At 38.3% G+C, this 24,219-nt stretch overlaps 1 protein-coding gene across 14 annotated transcripts in view; it reads left to right on the top strand.

The window, feature by feature from the left end:
* Positions 1-24,219, top strand: part of cadpsb (Ca2+-dependent activator protein for secretion b) — a 128,226-nt gene that overhangs the window by 39,316 nt on the left and 64,691 nt on the right. For all 14 annotated transcript variants that reach the window (XM_065279876.2, XM_065279875.2, XM_065279877.2 and 11 more), the window contains exons 4-6: positions 13,842-13,922; positions 15,542-15,775; positions 21,153-21,274. In XM_065279876.2, coding sequence (XP_065135948.1) covers positions 13,842-13,922; positions 15,542-15,775; positions 21,153-21,274 — 437 coding nt within the window. The remainder of the gene's footprint in view (positions 1-13,841; positions 13,923-15,541; positions 15,776-21,152; positions 21,275-24,219) is intronic.

Below are 24,219 nucleotides of genomic sequence, written 5' to 3'. Positions count from 1 at the left end.
ATGCTTCACTTAAAGGATTATTCAAAAAAAAAAAAAAAAAAAATCCAGATAAGTTACTCACCACCATGTCATTCAAAATGTTGATGTCTTTCTTTGTTCAGTCAAGAAGAAATTATGGTTTTTGAGAAAAACATTCCAGGATTTTTCTCATTTTAATGGACTTTAATGGACCCCAACACTTAACAGTTTTAATGCAGTTTAAAATAGCAGTTTCAAAGGACTCTAAACGATCTCAAACGATGCATAAGGGTCTTATCCAGCGAAACGATTGTCATTTTTGGCAAGAAAAATAAAAAATATGCACTTTTAATCCACAACTTCTCAGCTTCCTCCGGTCCTGTGACGCACCAGCGCGACCTCACGTAATACGTCATCACGTCAAGAGGTCACGATGACGTATCGAAGCTACGCCCCAGTGTTTACAAGTGTGGAGAAAGAGGACCGTTCTGATGTTGTTGTATGTCGAATGATACTAATTAATGTCTTTGTGTCAGTTTATTGTTTAAAATGGTCTGCAAATGTCAGTTTCATATATGTAACACGTGACCTTTCCACGGCATTACGCAATTACGTGATGTCGCGCTGGCTCGTCACACAGCTGGAGAAAGAAGAGAAGTTGTGGATTAAAAGTGCATTTTTTTTTTCTTGCCAAAAATGACAATTGTTTCGATAGATAAGACCCTTATGCCTCGTTTGGGATCGTTAAGAGTCCTTTGAAACTGCAATTTTAAACTGCATTAAAACTGTTAAGTGTTGGGGTCCATTAAAGTCCATTAAAATGAGAAAAATCCTGGAATGTTTTCCTCAAAAAACATGATTTCTTCTCGACTGAACAAAAAAAGATATCAACATTTTGGATGACATGGTGGTGAGTAAACATCTGGATTTTTTTATTAAGAAAATTGACTTATCCTTTAACAACAATGGGCCTAATAAGTTGCAATAGTCTTTATATTTTAGCTTGTTTCTTCTCAGATGTACAGAGAGAGATCTCATCTGAGCAGCACCCCTCCCAACCCATCATCCAGCCATTAAATCTCTCTCTCAAATGTGCTTTGAAGATGACTAACACACTTTTTGTTTGCTGGTAGCAAAGACTTCAGGGTTGGGAATTAGCATACAGTCTCCCCATGATCATCACTCAGACAGCCAACAAAATCCTTGCTAAAATGACCGAAATCTGAGTTAGTCCATTTTGTTCTTAATGGGTCTTATGTTGCTCAAATGAGACATTAGTTTACATAGAGCTTTTACTTAGGACCAAGTTTATTTCTTTTCCAAATTAATTGTTCTCAAGTTGTAAATATGGCCAAATAGGCGTTCGCTGAAAGCACTCAAGGGAACGGTAACACGTTCAGGGAAACGCGATGGTGGATAATCGTTAATAGGTCCATATCAACCGTTAAGCGCGTCTCCGTGATGGACAGACAAACAGAAATTCATGGGAACAGAATAAGTGCAGCGTAAAATCTGCTCAGTGCTGACATTGCTTGTGTCAGTGTAGTCAAAACATCACAACACTGGCAGGGGCAAAATTGCCGCATCTGCCGACCCGACAAACAATCTCGCGACCAGCATTTTTTACCATTTCGGCCTGACAAGTAGACCAGCAAGATAAATAACTGTTGCTGACAACCAAGCTATGATTTCCTAGCATTCCCTGCCTGATATCCTGGCATATTTTTCCATCAAATGCAGATGGTACCTGTACTAATTTGATATAAGGTTACTTTTCTGTATATCTCTGTGCTGTTTGGACAAAATTAGATTTTGAAACTTTTTAATAACGGACATCTGTGGTTTCCCCATACTAATTCAGACAGGATTGGAAAAAAATTTTATGAGAAAAGAATGTGTTGTGGGAATATGTGCATCATGAAACCCACTGAAATGAGACTTATATACATGCTCTCATAATTTTATTATATTTGTTAGTCCATTGTATATAATTACACTCGACGTTCCGAGCAGTCTGTGATCGTATTCTCCTTATTGATTTAATTCTCATTTTACGTCGGATGGGCTTAAGTGCGTTACGCAACGATCTCTCTCACCACCTCCATTATTGCAGGTTTATTCATCCCCAGCTGTTTAGCCGGTGAAAACATAAAAATGTGCATCGGCTGAGGCCACTTCGCATCCAACCAAGCCTTTGTGCCTTTGTAGACTAACAGAAAGCATCTCACATTTTTTCACTTTATCCTCACGAAGGACTCTGTTGTGCGGGACGCGAAGGGTCTCGTGTGGGAGGCATTTCTTTTTTACACCACCTGCGGTGTATTTAATGAAAGCACAATCAAACGTAATTGGCAAAAATTGCTTGGCTCTCTATGCATTCGGTTGGAGTGACTGCGCAGGCGTCTGCCCGCGCGCACACACTTAACACGTATATACACAAAAAAGATCTGCTTAGCAGGGCTGAGGTCATACGTATGACATGCGCACATTCGCTCTGCATATTTCAGCAGCAAAAATGCAAGCAATTTAAATTCAGAGGCAATCATCAGCCGTTTCTGCATTAATGAACAGAAACCTTTTACAGGAAGTCTGTCAAATGAGGATGAATGAATGTGAATTTAGCTTTGCTCTCTGATTATTTTGCCATGCATTGGTTAATGAACTATGGCGGGCAGGAGTTTTTCGGCAAATGGCGTTTGCAAACAGACGGCATATTTAATGTTTGCCGGTGCCATAGCGACTGAGCAAACATTCAATATTTTGACTCTAATGCAGCATTTGTAGTACAATATCGTACACACGTAATAGAAAACAACAATTTGGTTGCATATGCATGTTAAATAAAATGTATTTGCATTATTATTAATATTTAACCGAAATAATATGATAATATTACTTCATTGTCGACTTCACAGCAGCTCAGCTTAAATCATCTAGTGATAATAGAAAACCGAATGTGCTGAGCGCTAGTTAGTGCTAGCTCATAAACCGGCCCATTTGCACTCATTTCCCTGTAGTCATAAATAGATTTTTTTCTGAGACACACACCTCTCAAGAGCCCGCTGATTGAATTACTTGCAAAACCCAGGAACACGATAGCCTTTCCTGTTTATTCTCTTGTGTTTTCTTTGTTGTTTAGGGCAATATTTCTCAATAATTTTGGATATGCTTGTAGCCTAACATTGCTAAGTGCCTAGCATTGCATATGCACGCGTACGATTAAGTCTATAAAGTTGATTTATTATTTCTTTATTGTAGGCTTGCATTCATTGTCTGTATTTGCTGTTAAGTGGTTTGTGGTTTTAATGCAGTTTAACAAATATAAGCTGTGTCCCAGTTACGAGGCTGGATTCTTTAAAGGGGCCGATCACACAGAACGCGTTTGTAGTTCTTTTTTGAATTATTTTCTATGGGCAATGATCATTATGCACACTGTTTATCAACGCCAAACGGCTTGCATTCTGAGCAGAAATCGCCCGACGTCATTCACGTTTTTTCAATTGTCCAATCGAATGAGAAAAGAGGCGGGCATTTTGTTGTGGGGACAGAAGTTTACAGTTGGAACTAGAGGTCAACAAATCGGATAATTTTTGGCATATTTAAAAAAAATTAGGCTGATTAATAGGCAGGCGCATCTGAGGGCAGCTAAGCGGTGTTTTAGAACACCATAGATATAGAAACTAGTGCTGCGTCCGCAACCGCCTACTACCATACTATATAGTAAGTGAAAATCAGTAGGCGAGGCGAGTAGTATGTCCGAATACATAGTATTCCAAAAACAGTATGCGAAGAATACCCGGATGACCTGTTACTTCCGGTTAGATTTTGAAGTGTGCATATGACAGACACTTCACTATCCCATAATGCCCCGGGAGAGCAGTTATCCAATGTAGAAGAAGAGGTGTCGTCATATTAGGAAATGGCAGAAAGTGGCGATGTGGCTGGATTTGCGCTGGTATGGTATGACATGACGTGATGACGACGCATGTCACGTGATGTATCAGCATGGTATGTACTACGTCCGAATCACATTCATACTACCAGGATTCATACAATACAGTACCTACTGTTTAAACGGTCTGTAAGTAGGTACTTCATCTCATTCAGTACGTACTGTACAGTATGCGGTTTCGGGCGTAGCCTCTATGTCGCCTTGGGGTACTAAACATGTGTCAAAACCGCCGCCATCTTGAAACAGGGGTCTTGTCATAGGAAGTAGCTAGGTAACGCTGCTATCTCCGCCTGTACTTCGAATTCATAGATGATGGCAGATTTTTGTGCTGTGAATGGATGTTAGGCCTACCAGCACTATGCATTATATTTAGAAAAAGTCGATTTTCTTAATATCAAAACTTAACATTTTCTCTGGACTTAATTCTAAATACATGTCTGACCTTTGGAATGAACAAACCCCCCCCAGAAAATCGCATTTATGGTGATTTTATTTCCGTTACACCTTTGCCTACATTGACGCTGATGCATTAAAGAGGAGGGGCTCCGCTGTTTCAAGATGGCGGCTCTATTTGACCCATTCGTTCCAATGAACTGCCATAGCCAAGGCGACATCTAGTGTATATATATATATGGTAAAACACGTGACGCCACCTCTTGCTGCAAGCAGATCTCTCCCTGAGGCTGCGTGTGAGTGTCATCGTCCTGCCTTCTTGTCATAGTTTTTGATTCGCGATCAGACTCCTTTAAAACGATTCATTTGAATGAACGATTGAAACAACAGATCTGTCCAACACTGAACTCACAAGACGTCACTGTCAGCACAATCAGTGACTCACAGCACAACAGAAATGAGAATGTAAATGCTTCAAGAGTGTTGAGAAAGATTTGCTCTAAATAACAGTCTAACAAAAAAATAGATGTTTACTATGTTAACTTTATGAATGATGAATAAATAATTTATCAAGTCTACCAAAGAAGGATTTATCCTACAAAGCAATAAAAGCCATGGTAAAAAAACAGAGCAAAGAGCAAGAAATGATGACCGCAGAGTGTCAGGTAATATCTTTGTCTGATAAATGCATGGTGTGGAGGAGGTTGTAAAAATCTTCAGAAAGACCAGTCATCATTTACAAAAAATACTTTGGCTTTAATAGTGACATTTTTACATTTAAAATATCTGCTTAAGATGAGGACATTTTGATTATTATGTACAAACAGAAAATCGGCCAAACATATCAGCCAAGAAAATTGGCATCATATATCGGCCATCGACTGCCCTGATTTCTAAATATCGAAATCAGACGTTCTTTTAAATGCAAATGAGTTGATCTCTGCACTAAATGGCAGGGTTGTGGTTGGACAGTGCAGATTAAGGGGCGGTATTATCTCCTTCTGACATCACAGGGAGCCAAATTTCAATGACCAACTTTTTCACATGCTTGCAGTGAATGGTTTATCAAAACAAAGTTACTTCGTTGATCTTTTTCACATTTTCTAGGTTGATAGAAGCAATGGGGACCCAATTATAGCACTTAACATGCAAACTTACTAGTCAAGAAAGTTGAAATGAATTGCAACAAGGAATTTTGGCTTTACAGTGTTCTCCATCAATTTAACCAACCTTAAACATTAACACTTAACAATTAGGTTGTGTTTGTTAACATTTGTTAATGCATTAGCAAACATGATCTTATGATGAGTTAAAGTGTTGCCCCTTAAACATACACAAAAGTCAAATCCAGTCATCACCTGCAATGAGTTTTATAGACTGCAAAAAACCCATTAGTTCTGTACTTCACGTCTTGGTGAAAGGATTTGTTTTAAAAGGACACAGTTTTAGGCCGTATTGAGGAGCCTTTGAAATGGGACAGCCTTGACACATTCGAGGCAGTCTTGGAATGCAACCTTTAAAGGATGAATCCTCTGAATGGGGACAAAGCTATAAACTGAATTGGTTTTCTTAAATGCTTCGATATTGGTTTTTGGTACTTTGAATGGTGGAAACAAAGTGTTAAGAAATAGCACTTTGTTGCGTTTTGTGAAACTAGATCTGTAAGCAAAAGTCGCGGAGATCTATCTCTGTCCTCGTGCATTACATATGCACATATATTCCCACACACAACCTAATTTATACAAAGAACGCAACCAAACCTCTTTCTCCTGGATAAAATATATAGCACCCTTGAGGAACAAAGCCTTGGCCTATGATATATGAACTAAAAGAAAGCCTGTTCTCTCAGTACAACCAGCTTTAACTCGTACACAAGTTGTAATTCAGTTCTGTATGTTCATAAAGAAATCTAAACAAAATTGAAACCCACTGAAACTTGTTCAAGTTCCCTCTGAGGTTAGGTTCACACACCCCTGGCTGCAAATCACTGCTGTAGGAGGCATGTACAGTATAATTATAGCGTGTTTGTGAAATACGGGCAGACTCATTGTCCTTTGTGAAACACCCCCCCAACATATATTTTAATTTGTAAGGCCAGTAGATTTGCATTTAAAGTGCCAGAATTTAAAGCTCCTTAAGAACAATTGGAAAAGTTGATGCAATCCATAGTTAGGCGGCCCAGCAGAGCCAACAATTCAAAGCAGTTTCTTAATGTGACAACTGCATGGAGGAAACAGTAGCAGTGCATTTTCTCAATAGAAAGAGAGAGAGGGGGAGAGAGAGGTTGGTTCATTGCAGCCAGTGACAGGAGCTAATTATGTGCTCCACTAATCAACAACTCAGAATGAACCAGCAGGGTTACGGCACACACACACACTGCAAAAGATCATTCACTTCCATGCTATCATGTACCGAACTGACGCACTTGTTCTATATAATAATGGACATACAGTAATTGGTTTTCTTATTTCTTACAATCTGTCAAAATAATGTGGCTGCTTATGTCTTTTTTAAAAGAACAGTTCTGCCATTCTGCCTGTTTCATTATGTGGTACATAATGGACTGCAGCATGCTTGACTTTTATGAAGTAAATAGAAACCATCAATTAAGAGTAGTGATGCACCTTAACTAAAAATTCTTGGTCAAACCAAACATAAGGAACATACTACGCTGAAAGCAGAACAAACTTTTAAAATTACTTTTGAAATAAGTATCAAGTGTAGTTATGAATGTGTCATTGTTGATCAATAAAGACATGCTGTTTTAATGTACAAATAAAAGAACACAATGAAATTCACTAAAATGATTTTTGGCTCGTACAAGCATATTTGTGCCTTTAATGTATTATTGTATTATAATGTATTGCATTAGGTTTTTAGTTGTATTAGTCTCTCACTGTTTGCATACTTACTGTAGTAGCAAATGCGTGCATGCTATCTGCTTTAATTCATGAGGCATTTTAATTTTAAGTTATTTTATTAGCTCACATATGCATGCAGATGTAACCTGAATTATATCTATGAATTTCTACCACAATCTCTTTCTGTAAATAAGATTATTTTGCATTACACACACTGCAAAAAATGAAAAATTATTAGTATTTTTGTCTTGTTTTCAGTAAAAATATCTAAAAATTCTTAAATTAAGATACTTTTTCTTGATGAGCAAAACGACCCAAGAAAATAAGTCTTGGTTTAGACCAAAAATATCAAATTTAAGTGATTTTGTGCATAAAACGAGCAAAAAAAATCTGCCAATGGGGTAAGCTAATTTTTCTTGATTTTGTCTTGAATTTAGTGTTTAAGAAAAATGTTAAAGATTTTTTTGCTTATCCCATTGGCAGTTTTTTTTCGACTTTTTTGACTTTTTAGACATATTTTCTTGAGTCTTTATTTATCTTAATTTAAGATTTTTTAGATATTTTTTAAGATTTTTACTGAAAACAAGACAAAAATACTAAGAATTTTTTTTCTTAAAAAACTTTTTTTGCAGTGCACATTTGGATGCCTTCATCTAAAACGACTTACAGTGCATTACAAGATATACATATATTTTTTATCAATATATGTGTTCCCTGGGTCCGAACCCATGACCTCTTGTTCTGCTAATGCAAAGCTCTACCACTGAGCTATACAGGAGCTAAATATACAGCTATACTGAATGTACTTATTTCAGCTATAGCATGTAAATAATCACAGTATTTATATTAAAGGAAAACAACACAGTTTTTCAATATTTTACTATGTTTTTATAGCCTGGGTGCCAGCCGATCTTAGCCCCGCCCACCACATTTTGAAAAACGGGAAGATCGGTCTGGCGTTTTTCCGTTGAGGAGCTACTATGCGAGTCCCAAAACTGGCCGACGAATCAAATTGTGAGGGCGGGCTTTATACGATGATGGACAGATGATCAACAGTAACGTATCAACCACGTCACCAAAGAGCGCGTGTGTTCAATCTGTTTACAATGAAATGGCTGCCGCTGGAGAATTCAGATGTGTGGAATCTGACATTGAGTCTGTTCTAAAAGATATCGACAGAGCATTGATTTAAAAAGAGGAACAGAGAAACGCGATCAAGGCATTTGTTTATGTTTTCGCCGTCCTTCCTACGGGATTTCTGCAAAAGTTGGTCGCACTTATGGCGGACAAAGTTAAAGAAGCAACTGAAATGGGTATCACGGCGATGCAACTCGGCGTGCACGACGAGATGGATATAATTAGCGGTCGTTGCCAGCTTCTTTTCGGAAGCCCGGAATCGTGACTGCTGAATAAGTGGAGGGACATGCTAGGCTCCGATATTTTACGTAATGGGTAGCTATCGTCGTGGATGAAGTTCACCTAATGGTAAGAGATAGTCTTACTGTATGACTTAGTAAATACTTAATGTTGTGATATAAATGAAATGTTGTAAACATAGTAGGTGTTGATGTACCTTCGCTAACTCACTGTTTAATTACAATGATGTTAGTATCATTGTAGCGAAATTACTAGCAGTTCGGTCAGGCTGCAAAAGACGGCATTTCAACATACGTCACACACTCCGTTGCTCTGATTGGTCATAGGTCTATCCAATTAAGTGGAGAGGCATTTTTCGGTTGAGACACGCCTCATAATTTTAGCTCAATGGAGCGGTATCAGACTCAAATTCTGACTAGAATTGAGTATGACAACGTCAGGCTAATGTTTTTACCTTAGCTTGGACAAATTAATACATACTTATTTTTTTTTCAATGCGTGCACGTCATCTTTGTACAGCACGTCCTGAATGTGTTAGCATTTAGCCTAGCGCCATTCATTCCTTAGGATCCAAACAGGGAGCTGTTTAGAAGTCACCAAACACTTCCATGTTTTCCCTATTTAAAGGTGCAGTGTGTAAATTTTAGCGGCATCTAGTGGTGAGGTTGGGAATTGCAACCAACGGCTTAGTCCACTGCTCCCCCCTTGCTTTTGAAACAAATAGAAAAGCTACGGTAGCCGCCACCGGACAAACATGTCATCGTCGGAGACAATTTACCGTAGTACAAAAATGTGTCCATTAAGGGCTTCTGTAGAAAAATGGCAGCACAAAATGGCGACTTCCATGTAAGGGGACCCTCGGTGTATGTAGATTAAAACGTCTCGTTCTAAGGTAATAAACACATAACGGTTCATTATAAAAGGTCTTTATACACCCCTGCTAATATAGTTTTGTATATTATTTAGCATTTCTATTAAAAGATCCTTCTTAAAATTACACACTGCACCTTTAAAGGCTGTTTGTGAGTAGTTACACGAGTAAGTATGGTGGCACCAAAACAAAACGTTGATTGTTGATTTTTTTAAGCGGATAAATAATGAGAACTATATTGTGTGGTGGAAGAGCACTTAGTTTGCAGCACTTCGACTTTGGAGCGCAGTGACATAATCACGTCTGCCTACTCCCCCTCTCGCTCAAATTTCCGTCAATATTACTTCGCCCGAGGTCGAAGTGCTGCAAACTAAGTGCTCTTCCGCCATACAATATAGTTCTCATTTTTTATCCGCTTAAAATTCACCACGTTTTGTTTTGTGCCACCATACTTACTCGTGTAACCACTCATGTAACAGTCTTTAAATAAGGAAAACCTGGAAGTGTTTAGTGGCTTCTAAATTCATCCCTGTTTGGATCAAAATGAATGGGGCTAGGGTAAATGCTAACAAATTCACGATGCGCTGTACAAAGATTAAGTGCACGCATTGAATAAAGCTGAGGTAAGAACATAGTAAAACACTGAAAAAATTTTAGTCATTTGCTAACTAGTTCTTCACTCCACCCATTGCATGTGTGCAATCTCTGTCACTTCCTATCTGCTGGATTGGCCAGTAGATCAATAATAAAGTGGGCAAGATGTCAGGGTTTGCAATATATCAGTGGACAGCTGAAGGTCAGACTGTAGGGTGCAGTCACTGTGCTATCTGCCCCGTTACTTCTCGCAGTATCACAGATGTCACTCTCCCACACGCGACAGAGGAGCCTTCAAGGGAAGAGAGAGAATCAAAAACAGGTGGGGAGGTGATGGAGAGCGAAACGTTGCGAACGAATGTGGTGACAGCAGAAAACAGTGGAGGGGGGATGAGAAAAGCGAGACGCAGTTCCTGCCATCAGCAAATCTAAATGTGTTAATGAATTATTGATGCTGTGAGTCTCTGCGTGGAGAAATCTGGGGTAACAGCTGTCGGAAGTTCCCTCGGATTGAGACAGTGTCTAACTCTTCTCAATCAGGTTAAAGGCACTGAAAGTGTCCATCATCGTTCCAAACCCGATGCCCGCATTGTGCTGAAAGGGTTAATGTCGGACATGAAACCAAAAGTGCTTTGAGGGTTTTTGAAAACCTCGCTGAGGTTTGGAAATAAAGGGCCTAATATAAGCAAGATTGCAACTCTAATTAGAGTCTTTGAATTTCATTTTAGTGTCTCGGCCAGGCCTGAATAATTGTGTTTACTGCTTGCCACAGATAAACAAAACAGCAAACAACAAATATGAATTACTGGGTCTTCATCATGTTGAAATTAAATTGAAAATGCTTAAATTATGTATTAAACAAAATCATAATCAATATTTTCTTTAGGCTGAAAACAGGTTGCTCAGATGTTGCTCTTTCAAATCTCTGTAGACTTTACTGTATGTAGTTGTCAGCTTAGTTTTCTTTTATATATTAAACTTTATTTAAACTCAATTGATTATAAATTTTACAGGCACTGTAAAAATTCTAATGTTTTAATGTTAAACACATCTTTCAGGCCAAGCTTTACTGTAGTTACAGCTGGTTCGTCTCCTAAATAAACAGAGGTATTAAATACACTAATGCTGACCTCTGTATAGAAAAAAACGTAGAGCTTCACTTCCATTTGTTTGTCATCTATTATTAAAACTAGCTTTCGATGAAAGAGGCATTTACCTTGTACTCCAAACAGAACAGAAGCTTGCTAAATATACTGAGTGTCTTTCACCTGCAGTCAGTTTACCACGCGATTCCTAACCAGCTTTAAAGTCACAGATGTCTCATGTTAATGGTTTAAAATGGCCTATTTGTGAACCACATGCATGAAATACTTAGAAATTTCATTGACAACATCTGTTACATTTAAAACATTTAATAATGGCAACAACTCTGTCCTTAGCCAGCTTGGATAAATAAACAAGTTATTGGGTCATCATAACTCTGCCTATATCAAAATGTTTTCAATGTTTTTACATAAAACGAGTTAGACAATGTGACAGCCTAAGATTAGAAGACCAAGGGGTGATGTTCAATAATTTAAACAAAAGCTTTTAGTTGAACATAGTATTCTGCTGTATAAAAGTCTAAATGGGAATGCTACAACCTCAATACCATGTTGTCTCTATGTCTACAGTATTCTTAAAGCCAAGCACGCATGCATGCACACACACATACACACACAGACTTTTATTTGCTGAGCCATGCTTAATTAGAATACAACCCCTCGAGAACAAAACAGAAGATAGACAGGTCTCTAGGGGACGAAGACTCTCATGTGACAGGGTCTCCCACCCCGGAATGACTGTCGCCATGGTAAGGGTTGCCGTGCTGCTCTCGGCCCTGGATTCAGGGGACCAGAGGAGGAGAGTGACATATACAGGAAGTGATGGGAATGCTTCGTATGTCATAACACACACTAACAGGCAGTGACACGCTCACACACCCACAGACACGCAACTTTATCATGGGTGTTGTCATGGGTGAAGAGATTTTCTCTGTGTCAGAACATCAGATTTACTTTTCCATAGGGTTTTCCCATCTTCCCTAGAGTCTGATGTAGTTCATGCTTTATTGTAAAATGTAGGCATAGTGTATGTATGTATGTATGTATGTATATATGTCTGTGTATATATATACACATACACACACACACACGCACGCACGCACACACATACACACATACATATACATATATGTGTTTGGGCAATGGGCAGGGAAAATGGGTAAATCTCACAAAATCCAGACTCAGAAGGTGTCCAGCATCAGATTTTTAAAGAAGCCCTTGAAGCCAATTTTTTTTGCACATAAGATTAAGGTCTGCACTTACTATAACCATTATATTTAGAGGATTTAAACAATATTTCCTAAAGAATTATTTAAATTTTTTAGATTATCATTATCAAAAATTATCATTACAGCAACATGATAATACATTAATATATGCTTTAGGAACTCATGTTTCGGTAATGAGAACTAAAAAGTTGTCTAGGTACTATGACAAACAAAATTTAACTTTTATCTGGAGAGAAAAAATAACAACTGCTTACCTGGTAGCCATCTTGAGTGTCACAGTCAATTATGTCCCTTCTAACATGTTGTTTTTTTGAAAATATTAGTTCCTTGAGGGAGTATGAAAAAATTGGTCTTGGACACATTTATATACCTTATTATTGTCTCTACATTTACCAATGATCACCAAATACCACATGTTTCTTTACTGTAAATGACTGTATAGTATAACATGCACTGAAGCTTTATATTTTGTAGATTTTTTAATTATAAATATTTCCATGTCAAAGAACCCAAATCCAGTCATGGGCAGGTTGCGGTAATGAAAAATTTCCCCTTAAATTTGGAAAAACAACAAAATTGGTTCGTATGATGTCATTTAAAATCATGTGCAAAATACTACAGTACATGAAGAGATGTTTGTAACTGTGTGCTTCTTATTTTGGATACTCTTACTTTGCATTTACTTTTTTATCAAAATGTTTCATGACACCTCATAAGTCTAATTCCGCGAGAATCACCCAAATGGTTACAGAATGTGTATTAGATCTTTTATGCTGCGGCTTAAATAAATTTGTATGGAGACAAACACATAGAGATCTAGCTTAAAATATTAGTGAATTAAAAGCATGAAGATAAAGATAGTAGGAAAAATAATACTATGGAAGTCAAGGGTGCCCCATATCTGCTTGGTTAAAAATTTTTTTAAATAGTTTTATTTGTATTAGTGTATCTTTATTTGTATTGTAATGCGTTGAGCAGAACAAAAACTCACAAATACGTTTTTTTTTCTAATTGGATATAATAATTAGACTTTATTATTATGCAGTTTTTCCAGTATTATATATCACTTATTTACAGCACCATTAAAATAATATCATTACATTTTGACATTCACATTTTATATTCATGTAGTAATTAAAACACAAAAGATGCTTAATTGCCATAAAAATAATGTTACAATAATTGAATCCCTTTGATATTGAGGAGAAACATGGACAGATTCAACCATTAAGCCAAAACACAAGAGATCACTTACATTTAATTACGTATGATAATAAAGAACAGGTGCTTGCCCTTTCAGCTCTATTCAGTATTCATGTGACCATTTACCTCTTCAAAATGTGACCCCAGTGACCCCTGTTATGTCACTCATGGGGTGCAGGGACACTTTTACAGAGGTCAATTGATTAACTGCCTTCTGGTGATGTATAGACTGGTATGAGTGCTTGAAGCTATGAGTGTGGTGTGATGATACCTAATGTGTGTGCATCTGTGTGCTCACAGTTGGATAATTTGGATGAGCAAGCAGCTCAGATCAGGAGAGAACTGGATGGCCGCCTGCAGATGGCTGATCAGATTGCACGGGTAAGTCTCATCACTTGTGGACAGAGATGCACTGGAGGTGCTGTAAACACTACTGGCATCTGATCTACTGCATCTCTGCCAATAAAGTTTATGCACCCAAATTTACTTCATAATTCAAACTGACTGGCCGTGATTTTGCCAAGTAGGACTATATCCATATATTCGGTCCTGAAAAAAATTCCTGTCAAACAAACCATGGCCGTTGCTTCAATACAAAATTGGTGGGAACCGTGAGGGTGGATGGGGGTTGCACACATATTCAGGTTGTATAGAAAAAGTTTACAATGTATGTTTTGTTGTTGAGGCGAAAGGTTTGGGGACATCATGCAAGTTACATTGCTACATAGACCTATGTATTTTAACCTTATTAAAAAACCTAATAAAATATACAAATACACTCACTCAAAGATTATTAGGAACACCTGTTCAATTTCTCATTAATGCAATTATCGAACCAACCAATCACATGGCAGTTGCTTCAATGCATTTAGGGGTGTGGTCTTGGTCAAGACAATCTCCTGAACTCCAAACTGAATGTCCGAATGGGAAAGAAAGGTGATTTAAGCAATTTTGATTGTGGAATGTATATTGGTGCCAGACGGGCCGGTCTGAGTATTTCACAATCTGCTCAGTTACTGGAATTTTCACACACAACCATTCTAGGGTTTACAAAGAATGGTGTGAAATGGGAAAAACATCCAGTATGTGGCAGTCCTGTGTGCCTTGTTGATGCTAAAGGTCAGAGGAGAATGGGCCGATTGATTCAAGCTGATAGAAGAGCAACTTTGACTGAAATAACCACTCGTTACAACCGAGGTATGCAGCAAAGCATTTGTGAAGCCACAACACGCACAACCTTGAGGCGGATGGGCTACAACAGCAGAAGACCCCATCGGGTAGCACTCATCTCAACTACAAATAGGAAAAAGAGACTAGAATTTGCACGAGCTCACAAATTGGACCGTTGAAGAATGGAAAAATGTTGCCTGGTCTGATGAGTCTCGATTTCTGTTGATTTTCTCAGATGGTTTCTTGAACATGACAATGAGTTCACTGTACTAAAATGGCCCCAACAGTCACCAGATCTCAACCCAATAGAGCATCTTCGGGATATGGTGGAACGGGAGCTTCATGCCCTGAATGTGCATCCCACAAATCTCCATCAACTGCAAGATGCTTTCCTATCAATATGGGCCAACCTTTCTAAAGAATGCTTTCAGCACCTTGTTGAATCAATGCCATGTAGAATTAATGCAGTTCTGAAGGCGAAAGGGGGTCAAACACAGTATTAGTATGGTGTTCCTAATAATCCTTTAGGTGAGTGTATATATTCCAAAATATTTAATATAGTCTATAGGGTATTGCACGCAACATACATGAGTTTTTAGGTACAGACATGTGTACGTTTGCTACCAATATGAACTGTACCTTTGAGGTACTCATTTGCACGATCTTTGGTTTCAATATGTACCTCTGATGCACTAATATGAACTCTAGGTGTCCTTTTTAAAGGGTACAGCCCCAGTGACAGCTAGAGAGTATTGGTTCTGACAGTGTTGAAGTAAAACGATGCCTAAAATGAAGTTTATATTTTCTCTGCTGCTTCTTTAAAACTCCAGGCTGGCAAATTTCCCAAGTTTGTGTCGAAGGAGATGGAGGCTATGTATATCGAAGAGCTGAAGAGCTCGGTCAACCAGCTCATGGCAAACCTTGAGAGCATGCCGGTCTCAAAGGGAGGAGAATTCAAACTGCAGAAGCTAAAGAGGGGACACAACACCTCCATCATTGATATGGGTCAGGAAGATGAAAACCAGCTGTCCAAGTCTGATGTTGTGCTGTCTTTCACACTTGAGGTAAGAACTGTTCTGACCCTTGGGCAGTATTTACATTCTGTGGACAAAGCCAGGGCCCTATAATGAGGGGGATCACCTAGGGTCCTTTTTACCTTTTCAATAGACCCAGTGAGTGAAGAGTAGGCCAACCCATTAAAATTCTGTTTCAGGCCCTGTACCATTAGGCTTGTCATCTACTGACCTTTTCCGTGAAGAGTATTGTCACTATATATGAGACCCTTCTATATAGACCTAATATTGTATTAATCATCTCATTAAAGCACTGTTCTCAGAGCTGTAGAGAAGTATTATACAAGGACATGGTCTTTAAACTTTATAATATAATATAAATATAAAAGTGCTACAAAGGGTTCTTCAAAATCTTCCAAAGAAGATTTTTAAAAACAATTTATTTTCTTACCTTTTTATAGGCTAAATAAAAATTTTTTCAATTCAAATAATCTTTTGGTTAATCAAAAGTTTTATTTAGATGTTAAATGTTCTATCAAAAATAGTTATATGGTCTTGTGCAGCACCTTTGACCTGTCCCTTGTTATTACATAATTCACTAGGTTTGTCTGTTTTGGTCTTTAATAGTTTTTTAAATGCTGTATAAATGCATACATGTGGGTGTAAATAGGCTGACTTGAGTATAATAATTAGAAGTATGTAGCCTGTGAAATCTCAAATGTTGTTTTAAAGGGCACCTATTATGCAAAATCCACCTTGTTTGGACATAAATGTGTTTTGGCAGTGTGTGAACACAACCACTCTACAATGGAAAAAATCCACCCACTTCTTTTTTAATCTCCATTAAAGGGACACTACACTTTTTTAAAAATATGCTCATTTTCCAGCTCCCCTAGAGTTAAACATTTGATTCTTACTGTTTTGGAATCCATTCAGCTGATCTCCGGGTGTGGTGCTAACACTTTTAGCATAGCTTAGCACAATCCATTGAATCTGATTAGACCATTAGCATCGCGTAAAAAAAAACCCAAAGAGTTTCGATATTTTTCCTATTTAAACTTGACTCTTCTGTAGTTACATCGTGTACTAAGATAATTATGGGCTCTATTTTAACGATCTAAGCGCATTGTCTAAAGCGCACAGCGCAACGTCTAAATGGGCGTGTCCGAATCCACTGTTGCTAATTTAACGATGGGAAAAATGGTTTTTGCGCCGAGCGCATGGTCGAAAGGGTAGGTCCTATTGTAATGGGAGTATTTTGGGCGTAACGTGCAGTAAACCAATGAGAGTCACAGCTCTCATCCCCTTTAAAAGCAAGTTGCGCTGGCGCTATGTCTAATCCCTATTTAGATGACGGACTTTGTAAACTGAAAACTAAAAAAAACATTTAAAAACAGACGCATTTGTTCAAAGCAAAGCATTTATTTACTTACCAGGGTACAGGTGAAGCAGCTCTTTACGCCTTCTAACGTCTCATAATTAGTCCTCATTTATGTCCAAGAGACTCAATAATAATCTTTTACATTCAAGCCTTTAATCTTTTTTTTTCTAATTGTGATAAGCAAACCCGCGTTGTCCTCCCGTGTATAGGCGCATTTTACTAATGCGCTCTTTAATAACATAAAACACATTGCGCCTCATAGTTGCCTCAAAATAGCAACGCGCCAACAATGCGCCTGAACACACCTCGTTTTCAGACCAGAACGCCCATGGGCGCAAATGCATTTGCTATTTAAACAACGCAGCGCTAAACGTGAAAATTAGGGTGGAAACTAGCGAAAGACACTTGCGTCGCGCATTGCGCTGCATTGTGCCGGGTGTAAGATAGAGCCCTAAAGTTGCGATTTTCTAGGCAGATATGGCTAGGAACTATACTCTCATACTGGCATGATAGTCAGTGACTTTGCTGATTTTGGCTGCAGGTGTAGTGATGTTATGCCCTGCCGGAAAATAGTCCCCTTGGTTACTTTCAATTACTATTTACGGGCAGTGCGTAATATCACTACGCCTGCTGCAGCCATGTTACATCAGCAAAGCCCTTGATTATTACGCCAGTTTGAGAGTATAGTTCCTAGCCATATCTGCCTAGAAAATCATAACTTTTAATTTTCTGTTGGTCTTAGTACACGATGTAACTACAGAAGAGTCAAGTTTTAAATAGGAAAAATATCGAAACTCTCTGGTTATTTGTTTTTTGTGCAATGCTAAAGGTCTAATCAGACTCAATGGATTGTGCTAAGCTATGCTAAAAGTGCTTGTCAGGATTCGGGACGAAAGGCGAGGAACACGAAGGAGAATGCAGATGCAGGTTACGGACAAAATTACATTTATTCAAATAAATAACATCAAACAAAACACGAGCAAACCAACAGGCAGGTAAAACTGGAACAAAACAGAGCACAACAGGTAACAGGCGACGATGAACCGGTGAGTGAATGACAGAAAACAAGGGTATAAATACACAGACAATCAAACAAGGAACAGGTGTAATGAGTTAATGTAATCAGTCAATGAAAGTCCAGGTGACAAGGATCAGAGACAAACACAAAACATGACACGGATCGAACCGTGACAGTGCTACACTCTAAAAAACAAACGGTGCTATATAGCACCAAAACAGTTGCTTTGGATCGTAACGATAGAAGAACCATTTTTAGTGCCATATAGCACCGGTGAAGAACCAGTGAAGCACCAGTGAAGCACCTGTGTAGAACCATATAGTGCTATGTAGAACCATATGTGGTGCTATATGGCCCCTATATGGTTCTACACTGGTGCTTCACTGGTGCTTCACTGGTTCTTCACCGGTGCTATATGGCACTAAAATGGTTCTTCTATCGTTACGATCCAAAGCAATTGTTTTGGTGCTATATAGCACCGTTTGTTTTTTTAGAGTGTGTCTAATGAGACTACATTGCTTTAAAGGCCATTCCACTTTTTTAAACATTTGATTTTTACCGTTTTGGAATGCATTCAGCTTATTTTAAGTGGCGCTACACTCTAAAAAAACAAACGGTGCTATATAGCACCAAAACAGTTGCTTTGGATCGTAACGATAGAAGAACCATTTTTAGTGCCATATAGCACCGGTGAAGAACCAGTGAAGCACCAGTGAAGCACCTGTGTTGAACCATATAGTGCTATGTAGAACCATATGTGGTGCTATATGGCCCCTATATGGTTCTACACTGGTGCTTCACTGGTGCTTCACTGGTGCTTCACTGGTGCTTCACTGGTTCTTCACCGGTGCTATATGGCACTAAAATGGTTCTTCTATCGTTACGATCCAAAGCAATTGTTTTGGTGCTATATAGCACCGTTTGTTTTTTTAGAGTGTAGCGCCACTTAAAATAAGCTGAATGCATTCCAAAACGGTAAAAATCAAATGTTTAAAAAAGTGGAATGGCCTTTAAAGCAATGTAGTCTCATTAGACACACTCTAAAAAAACAAACGGTGCTATATAGCACCAAAACAATTGCTTTGGATCGTAACGATAGAAGAACCATTTTAGTGCCATATAGCACCGGTGAAGAACCAGTGAAGAACCAGTGAAGCACCAGTGAAGCACCAGTGTAGAACCATATAGGGGCCATATAGCACCACATATGGTTCTACATAGCACTATATGGTTCTACACAGGTGCTTCACTGGTGCTTCACTGGTTCTTCACCGGTGCTATATGGCACTAAAAATGGTTCTTCTATCGTTACGATCCAAAGCAACTGTTTTGGTGCTATATAGCACCGTTTGTTTTTTAGAGTGCATGCTGTTTTGATTCTCTTGTTAATATGATGTCACACTGATAATGTCCCACTCATTGCCACTGACAGTCCATAATTACCATAGGTTCTGCCCTCAGGGAGTTGTATGCTGTCTGCCAGTAGGATAGTGAGCTCAGATTTAGCTCAGGGATCAGATTTTAACTAAAAGCGCTCACTGTCTCTTTTGGTAAGGGAGTGAGGAGCAGTAGCTTATTTACATTTAAAGGTACAGTCAGAAAAACAGCAAATGTTTTGGACATGCTATAATAAATGATGTGTGCGGTATTTGGAGCTGAAACTTTAAAGACACATTTTGGCCACACCTGAGATTTATATTACATCTTGTAAAAATGGGCATAATAGGTGCTCTTTAGCTTGCAGGCAGTAATTCATCACACAAAAATCTGTGTTCATACATGTTACATAAGCTAAAGATTAACCTCACCCTTTAGACTGTAAATATCCTTTGGCTTTGTCGTTTTGAATTAATGAGACTTTGACAAAAAATTTAAGTGAGAAGGAGTGATAAATTTAGCAATATTAGCAGCTGCAGTGTTAGTTTAACACATGGGTCTGTGAGATCTTTACTGGAGTTTCTTGCTACTGCATAAATTATACATAGGCTGCTAAAGCTGCAGACAGAAAGGGTTGCAGCATATTAAAAAAGCGATATACTGCATTTTTGATAAATGACCCCAGAGAATATCGAACACCTATGAGAAATCTCTGCTCTCAGGTCTTAGGTTTTGCTCTAGTTATACTACTGTACCTTGGTCTGGCTTGTTTTCAGTGCAGTTGATTATAATGTAGCAAAGCTTTAGTAGCCACAGCGGCTGGTGTGACAGTGTTTTATAGGTTTGACAGGCTGGGTTTGAGTCTTTAGAGTCTCTTTTGTTTTGGGGAGCCATGGAATGGGTGCTCTCTTGGTGCTTGGGTTGATTTAATATAGATGTAAACAATGCTTATTTAATGAATGTCAGAAAGAGCAATACAAGATTGAAAATGTGACCAAAGTTTAAGGGTGCAAATGATGCTTGCTACAGGATGCTTCTCAATAAATTATGGTGAAACGCCACTACATCCAAAAGCCAGAGGGCGCTCTTGTGCAGAAACTCAATATGCGCTAAATAGATGAGAACCATACACACACAGCTCCAAGAAATGGCTTAAGGATATATTTAAATTGCTGTTTTTCAAACCTTTTCAGGTATTTTCATGATAATAAAAAATATAATATGTATAATGATTATGTTTGACGAGTGTTGCTTTTTCAAATGCATGTTATAAACGACTCAAACTAACAGTGATTTCAGATCGATAAGGACTGACTGATCCAATGCCGTAGTACATGAAATAGCTGTGAATAATATCGGCTGTGCAATTCAAAATGGTTATCGGTCACGTATTATTAGTGTATATCGGCATTTATCGGGGACTACTATTTAATGGATTGTTTCTAAGCTATGCTAAAAGTGCTACCGCAAGACATGGAGATCAGCTGAATGGATTCCAATACGGTAAGAATCAAATGTTTAACTCTAGGGGAACTGGAAAATGAGCATATTTCCAAAAAAGTGGAATGTCCATTTAAGTAAGTGCCACAAGGCATGTCTGCAGATGCAATACAGCTGAATGTTCTTCATGGATGAATGTTCCTCATGTATAGGTGGTGATTATGGAAGTTCAGGGTTTGAAGTCCCTGGCTCCCAACCGCATCGTGTACTGCACAATGGAAGTGGAGGGTGGAGAGAAGCTACAGACGGACCAGGCTGAGGCTTCCAAACCAACGTAGGCCGCATTCTCTTCTAATGTTTTCCATTTATTTTTATTTGGAATTAATGACTACTTTTAAACAATTTTTTGATCCTAATAATAATATTTATTTTGTTATATTACATATACTGTACAGTATGCATTCCAATGCCTAGCAGTGGTTGACCGAATGTGATTTTCAGGGCCAAATACAGTATATGAAAAACTTGCCAAGCATCATGCATGGTTATCAGATAATGCTATATAATTATATCAAATAATACAAAAAATTGAATATCGGTTTAACACTAATAAGCAAGCAATACACATCCTTTGTAGAATAACAACTAGAATAAGATTATAAACTATTATAATACAAACATAATTTTTGCATTTAGCCTTCCAACATTATAGTAATGCTATTACTATAATCTGTAATGCCTGTTAATCCCTAACACTCTCAGTGTGGATCATAGACATACGTAGACACCTCATAGACTGACGCTGCCTATTGTAGCTGACGTATCAGCGCTGCCGCCATCTTGGATGGGTCCCCAATGCCCCCCCTAAATAAAAGACGTGTATCCCTATCTACAATAATCATAACTTCCTGAATTTTACCAAATTTTTACACAGTTTGGTTACACGTAAGTAACGTAAGTTACAATGCCATAATATTATAAATGGTAAAATAACCAAAATGATTGTTCAATCTAACCTGTGAAACCTAATCCCATGCGATCTGATATCCATACTGCACCAGTTATTACAACCATAAGCTGCACAAAATACCGGCATAGTTGCTCGCTCTCCATTGACTACGATTGATTCTGGTGCTATTTTAGAGTGAGGAGACCCAACCAATATGGCGGTGATGCTGGATTATGTTCCAGCATGTCATGATGCGTCTACGTATATAATGTCTATGGTGTGGATAACATCTATTACATGGAACGGTTTGTGATGACAATACAGTTTCAGGCTCTGTGCAAAATTTATCTTATTTGGCCAGGGGCAGATACTCAAGGGATGAGCACATGATGGGGTGCTATTTTTGGGCCCTGCATTCCATCATTGGATCAGATGCTAGTTTACAATGAGCAGAAGAGAGAGGGGGTGCAGGCTGAGAAAGGGAGAGAAAGAGAGAGAGAACAGAATCAGAGAATACAAGATACAGCCTCCATGTATTCTCAGAAAAGTAATCAGCTGTGAAGAAACTGATTAGGAGTGCGTATCCCAGTGGAGGGTCGAGAGAGAGAGAGAGAGAGAGAGAAATAATGACATCACGTGAGAACTCGCATTAAGATTTTTATCATCACACATGCCTGCATTCACATGTGCTGCATATGTGTAAACTTACACACAGGGCCTGAAATTAACACTCAGCAAGCGCCAAATGCAAGTATGGCACTGGCAAGTATATAAAACGGTGTCAAAGTATTATTTATCGTCATTTCAGGTTAACTAATGTAGCTAACTAATGGTAATACAGTACATAGTACATGCATAGTGCAGATGATGTAGAAAAACATAGCTATTAAAAGTATTTATATCTGGTAAATTTTTTCAAGTCACTGGTCATTGTCAGGTGTGGCAAAACGTAGTTACACACATACACATTGTGGCCTTGGATGGGAATACATTTTTTTTCTAAACAAGGTCACCTTCATGGCCCACATAAGAAAGAACGACAAGGAATTATGGTGAAGGACATTTTCCATTTATTTTCTTGCCTTCTCCAGCTGGAGGATATATCTAAAAAATCTCTATAAGGGTCACCTAAAAGCCAGAAAACTGGATTTTTAGAAAAATTTATTTTAACTAATTGAATATATGACAAATGCCACACTGAGACTCCTGTAAACATTTTGGGGTAAAGGCGCAAATTAATCACTTTATTATTCCTCAACCTTACAAACTCAAAGGTCGTTTGCTATATGTTTATTTAATTGTAAGTTAAATGCTTTAATGCATGATTAATCAGGATCAGGAAGGATAATATCCACAATCAAAAAGCCATAGTTTAGTCTTAAATGTACATAACTGTAAAATAATACATAAAAAATATATATTATTGTAATGCCCAGCCATGTTCTGCCCTTTTGTTTTACTGTATCCATACTTTTCATTCATTCTTTTACTCTTTTGGTTCTTAACTTTCACTTTTCAATCTCCTTTCCTCTTTCAAGAATAAAGCACTTAGCTCTTATAAAAGCTTCATGAGAATGAGTCATGAAATGAGTCTATATTCATGTATTCATGCTGGAAACAGGAAGAATTGGCTAATTTTTGGCAAAGCATAACAGTGCTAATGGACACACAAGAATGTGTCACATCAAACAGTCACGCTGATGGAAAGAGATTAAGAGCAGTGAAGGAAAAACGTCAAAGACCGGAGAAGCACATTTGACATTCAAGTCAGCTGTTTAAAAATACATTTTAAATGAGACATTTTTGTTGTCTCGGTTGTTCCTCCTAGACAGCAATATAGGATAAATGGAGAGCCAGGGGACACTTTTGTTCATCTCTCATTTGTCCGCATTTGTCAAGATTTTAAAGGAACATGCCCACATTTTGGGAATTTATCTTATTCACCGTATCCCCCAGAGTTAGATAAGTCCATACATACCTTTCTTATCTCCGTGCATGCTGTAACTTTGTCTGACGCAGCCCACACAAGCTTAGCTAAGCACAAAGACTGGAAGTGAATGGCTCCAGCTAGCATACTGCTCTCAATAAGTGACAAAATAACGCAAACATTTTCCTATTTACAAATGTCATATTAGACACCGTATACATACTGGGAACTATATTCTCAGAAGGCGAAGCACTGCTACTTGGGCGGAGTGATTTGCTTGCAGCACACGAGAAGCCCCCTGGTGAGGAGCAGAGAGTTTGGTCAGAGTTGTGCAAATCACTCCGCCCAAGTAGCAGTGCTTCGCCTTTTGAGAATATAGTTCCTAGTATGGATACTGTTTAAA

Source organism: Paramisgurnus dabryanus, chromosome 7 (genome assembly GCF_030506205.2).
Source record: "Paramisgurnus dabryanus chromosome 7, PD_genome_1.1, whole genome shotgun sequence".
Lineage (NCBI taxonomy): Eukaryota > Metazoa > Chordata > Actinopteri > Cypriniformes > Cobitidae > Paramisgurnus > Paramisgurnus dabryanus.
The sequence above is the reverse complement of the archived record's forward strand: the minus strand, read 5'-3'. Positions and strand labels throughout refer to the sequence as shown.